The sequence below is a fragment of the Solanum stenotomum genome, chromosome 11, assembly GCF_019186545.1.
Source record: "Solanum stenotomum isolate F172 chromosome 11, ASM1918654v1, whole genome shotgun sequence".
Taxonomy (NCBI): Eukaryota; Viridiplantae; Streptophyta; class Magnoliopsida; order Solanales; family Solanaceae; genus Solanum; species Solanum stenotomum.
Genome location: NC_064292.1, coordinates 16614544 through 16618617, shown reverse-complemented (window position 1 = coordinate 16618617; position 4074 = coordinate 16614544). Strand labels below are relative to the sequence as shown.

At 41.1% G+C, this 4074-nt stretch overlaps 1 protein-coding gene across 1 annotated transcript; it reads right to left on the bottom strand.

Annotated features, from left to right (window-relative positions):
• Positions 1–2175: 2175 nt before the first annotated feature.
• Positions 2176–3242, bottom strand: LOC125845707 (uncharacterized). The gene is made up of 4 exons (XM_049525248.1): positions 3197–3242; positions 2923–3134; positions 2617–2766; positions 2176–2523 (listed from the first exon to the last, which is right to left on the bottom strand). Exons 1-4 carry the CDS (start codon positions 3240–3242, stop codon positions 2176–2178), a joined length of 756 nt encoding a protein of 251 aa, XP_049381205.1.
• Between the last annotated feature and the right edge of the window lie 832 nt (positions 3243–4074).

Below are 4074 nucleotides of genomic sequence, written 5' to 3'. Positions count from 1 at the left end.
AATACGATGGTCATGGAGACCCTATAGCTCATTTGAAGAAATATTGCAATCAACTGAGGGGTGCTAAAGGCAAACAAGAATTGCTCCTGGCCTATTTTGGGGAAAGCCTGGTGGTAATTGCATTTGAATGGTTCATAGATCAGGATATTGCAAAATGGCATACATGGAATGATTTGGCTCGCTGTTTTGTGCAATAATTCCAATATAATATTGACTCTCCAACACTTGCCCTACATCTTGTTTAGCTACACACCTTCGCACTATATGATATGGCCCTTACTTGAATAATAAGGGTTCATCCCACATATAAAACCGCGCCTCATACTTCAACTTTTGTTTTTGATGTGTTGAGGCCCCAGGTGGAAATAAACCACTCACCACAAAGTTCACAATGTCAGCATACCAGGGTACTTGAGTAAGGTTCAAGGCAAGCAAAATCTCATCGGGGAACTCTTCGCGAATCTGTCCTTCATTCCTCACGTGAGATGAGTCATCCAATCTAGACAGATGATTAGCTATATGGTTTTCAGTTCTCTTCCTATCTTTAATATCTAGATCAAACTCTTCCAAGAGTAATATCCATCTATTTAGCCTCGTCTTTGCAACCTTCTTGTTGAACAAATACCTGATTACAGCATGGTCAGTGTAAACAACAACCTTGGTGCCTACCAAGTACGACCTGAACTTATCAAAGGCAAATACTAATGCTAGCATCTCTTTCTCTGTGATAGTATAGTTAGATTGAGCTGCATCAAGTGTCTTGCTAGCATAGTAGAAGGAATGAAACATCTTCTCATTACGTTGCACTAGCACTGCGCCAACCGTTGTATCACTGGCATCACACATGAGCTCGAATGGAAGCTCCCAGTTAGGAGTAATCAGAATAAGAGCTTCTATCAACTTCTTCTTCAATAGCTCAAATGCCTGCAAACATTTCTCATCAAATACAAACTTCACCTCTTTTTTCAATAGGCTGCACATGGGTCTTGCAATCTTAGAAAAGTCCTAATGAATTTTATGTAGAACCCAACATGTCCCAAAAAGCTTCTCACTCCTTTCACAGTGATGGGTGGTGGCAATTTCTCAATGACCTCCACCTTGGCTTTATCAACTTCCAACCCATTTCTTGAGATTTTGTGCCCCAGTACAATCCCTTCTCGAACTAGGAAGTGGCACTTCTCCCCGTTCAACACTTGATTTGTCTCTTCACATCTTGCAAGGACCCTGTCAAAATTACTCAAACAGAGATCAAAAGACTCACCAAACACCGAGAAGTCATCCATGAACACCTCAACAAAATCCTCCACTATATCATGAAAGATTGCCATCATGCATATCTGGAATGTCGCCGGTGCATTGCATAATTCGAATGGCATCCGTTTGAACGGATAGGTGCCATACAGATAAGTGAATGTAGTCCTCTGGTGCAATAACAATCTGATTATACCCTGAGTAGCCATCCAGGAAGCAGTAATATTCTTGCCCCGCTAATCTATCCAACATTTGATCAATGAATGACATCGGATAATGGTCTTTCCTGGTGGCATCATCAAATTCATGTAGTCCATGCATATACGCCACCCAGTTACTATCCTTGTGGGGATCAGTTCATTCTTCTCATTTGTGATCACTGTCATTTCGCCCTTCTTGGGCACACACTGTACCGGACTCACCCATTTCAATCCCCGCATCTAACCACTTGATCACCTCTTTTCTTACCACATAATTCATCATTGGGTTTAGTATTCGTTGGTATTATGTACTCTGCTTATTCCCTTCTTCCATGTAAATCTTGTGCATACACAACGTGGGACTTATGCCGTGAATATCAAACATTTTCCAGCCTAAAGATACTTTTCTCTCCCTCAATATACTCAATGTTGCTTCCACATGTGATTCAGATAATTCTGCAGACAAAATAACTGGTAAGGTCTCATCTTCACCCAAAAACGCATACCTGAGGTGGGCTGGCAATGTTTTTAATTCCAGCTTGGGAGCTTCTTCGATGAAAGGTTTAGGCAGAGTACCCAACACCCTGTTCAAAGGCTCCTAGTGATCTCTTGATGTTCCCACACTTGACAAATCCATAAACTATACCATTTCCTGTGCTTTAGCATCCCCATAAATATCATCTCCCACTAACACACACTCCAACAAGTCCTTGGATGCAATATATCAAGCTTCTGCTTCAAGATCTATCACCGTTATTACAGACAACTCTTCATACATGGATGGGAGTTTCAGCGTCTTGTAAACATCGAACACCTCCACTTTGTCATGTGCCCGCATAGTAAGTTGCCCATATACTACATCTATTATAGCACACCCTGTAGTCAAGAAAGGTCTTCCCAAGATGAATGGAAGCTCAGGATCTGGCTCAAAATTCAGCACCATAAAATTTACTAGTAATATCAAAGATCCCACTTGCACTAAAACATCCTCTACAACACCCTCTAGCCTAGCAATAGATCTATCTGCCAACTGCAAGATAATGGTGGTGGGTTTAGGACTACCCAAGCCCAACTTTTTGTACAACGATGTTGACATCAAGTTTATACAAGATCCTAGATCACACAATCCTCGTACATGGATGGTCTACCCTATAGTGATCTGAACGGTAAAGCTACCCGAATCTTTCAATTTGGTGGAAAACTTATTCTGGATTCGGGAGCTGCACTCTTTAGTAAGTGCTATAGTTTCATATTCCGCCAGCCTCCGCTTATTTGCCATGATCTCCTTCACATATTTCGCATACCTGGGTATACCCTGCAAAACATCTACCAATGACAAATTAATATGAACTTGCTTTACAAGAGATAGAAACTTACCAAAACATTCGTCCTCCTTCTATTTTTTAAGCTTCTAAGGGAATGGAGGAGGTGGTTTCACTAATGGTTGCACTCTTTCTTCTTGTGCAACAACCTCACTCTCCTTAGGTTCACTCTCCTTGCTAGGAGATTCAACATTTCTTTTCTTGAGAGCCAACTCCTCTAACTGCAAGCCACTACGTGTGAGTGTACCTACCACATTCACTTGCTTAGGATTAGGATCAGTGTTTCCCGGCAACTCTCCTTGCGGTCGTGAGTTCTGGGCACTACCAAACTGCCTGAATTGTTTCTCCAGGTTCTGGCTATCTAACCAATTATTTCTTACATTAGTAGCTAATTGAGCTTGATCAGTGATACACTTAAATTACACTTCCCTAAAGAAGTATAAGTGGTCCTATTAAATTTTGGCACCATTGCCAGGGAATAAGGCTTTTAGATTAAGTTTAACTACATTATTGAACTTTAGTAAATTATTTCCTAATTTTATGTTTTCTTTTGTTTTCTTCAGGTTTCCACTCTAGTGTATGCCAAGTATACGGGGTCGAGGCGAACTATTGACCCCATATGATCCAGAATTGAGCAAAACTTTGAGAAAGATGAATAATCAAGGGGTCCATAATAATCCAGTCATACAGGAGCCTAAGGAACAAGTGAATAATAAGAATGCTCAAGTTCAGGGTGATAATCTACTCCTAGATGCATTGAGGGTGCAGAACCCACCTGAACCAAGATTGCGTGATAATTACAGGGTCAACTTCAATACCGTTGAATCTAAAGGACCTATTGTTCTCCCTCCTCTACCTCCAGGGCATACATTCATGGTGACTAGCAGTTTGATGCAGATGCTTACAGTAAAGGGTTTGTTATCTGGTATGACTTCGAAATATCCACATGGGCACATGGCCAACTTGAGTAGTGTTTGCAAGAGTTGTGTGGATCGACCAGAGTTGGACCTGAATGTCATAGGGTTGAAAGTCTTCCCTCTATCACTGACCGGAGATGCTACGGTATGGTTTTCTGAGCTTTCGTACAACTCGATTCACACATGGGATCAATTGCACAATGTGTTCATGGAAAAGTATTTTTTGTTGTCCAAAAAGTTGAATCACAATGACAAACTGAATAACTTTGTAGCACTACCTGGAGAGTCTGTGAGTAGTTCATGAGATAGGTTCACTGTATTCATACGGAGTGTTCCAAACCACCGCATTAATGACGAGTCACTGAATGAGTACTTCTACAAAGG

Bases quoted from the DNA above. Each gene is read 5' to 3' on its own strand.
- LOC125845707 (XM_049525248.1), bottom strand. From the start codon at position 3,242: ATGGTGCCAAAATTTAATAGGACCACTTATACTTCTTTAGGGAAGT. The intron at 3,135-3,196 runs GTAATTTAAGTG...ATAATTGGTTAG, and splicing joins TTATACTTCTTTAGGGAAGT to ATAGCCAGAACCTGGAGAAA. The intron at 2,524-2,616 runs GTTCAGATCACT...TTGTACAAAAAG, and splicing joins AAGATTCGGGTAGCTTTACC to TTGGGCTTGGGTAGTCCTAA.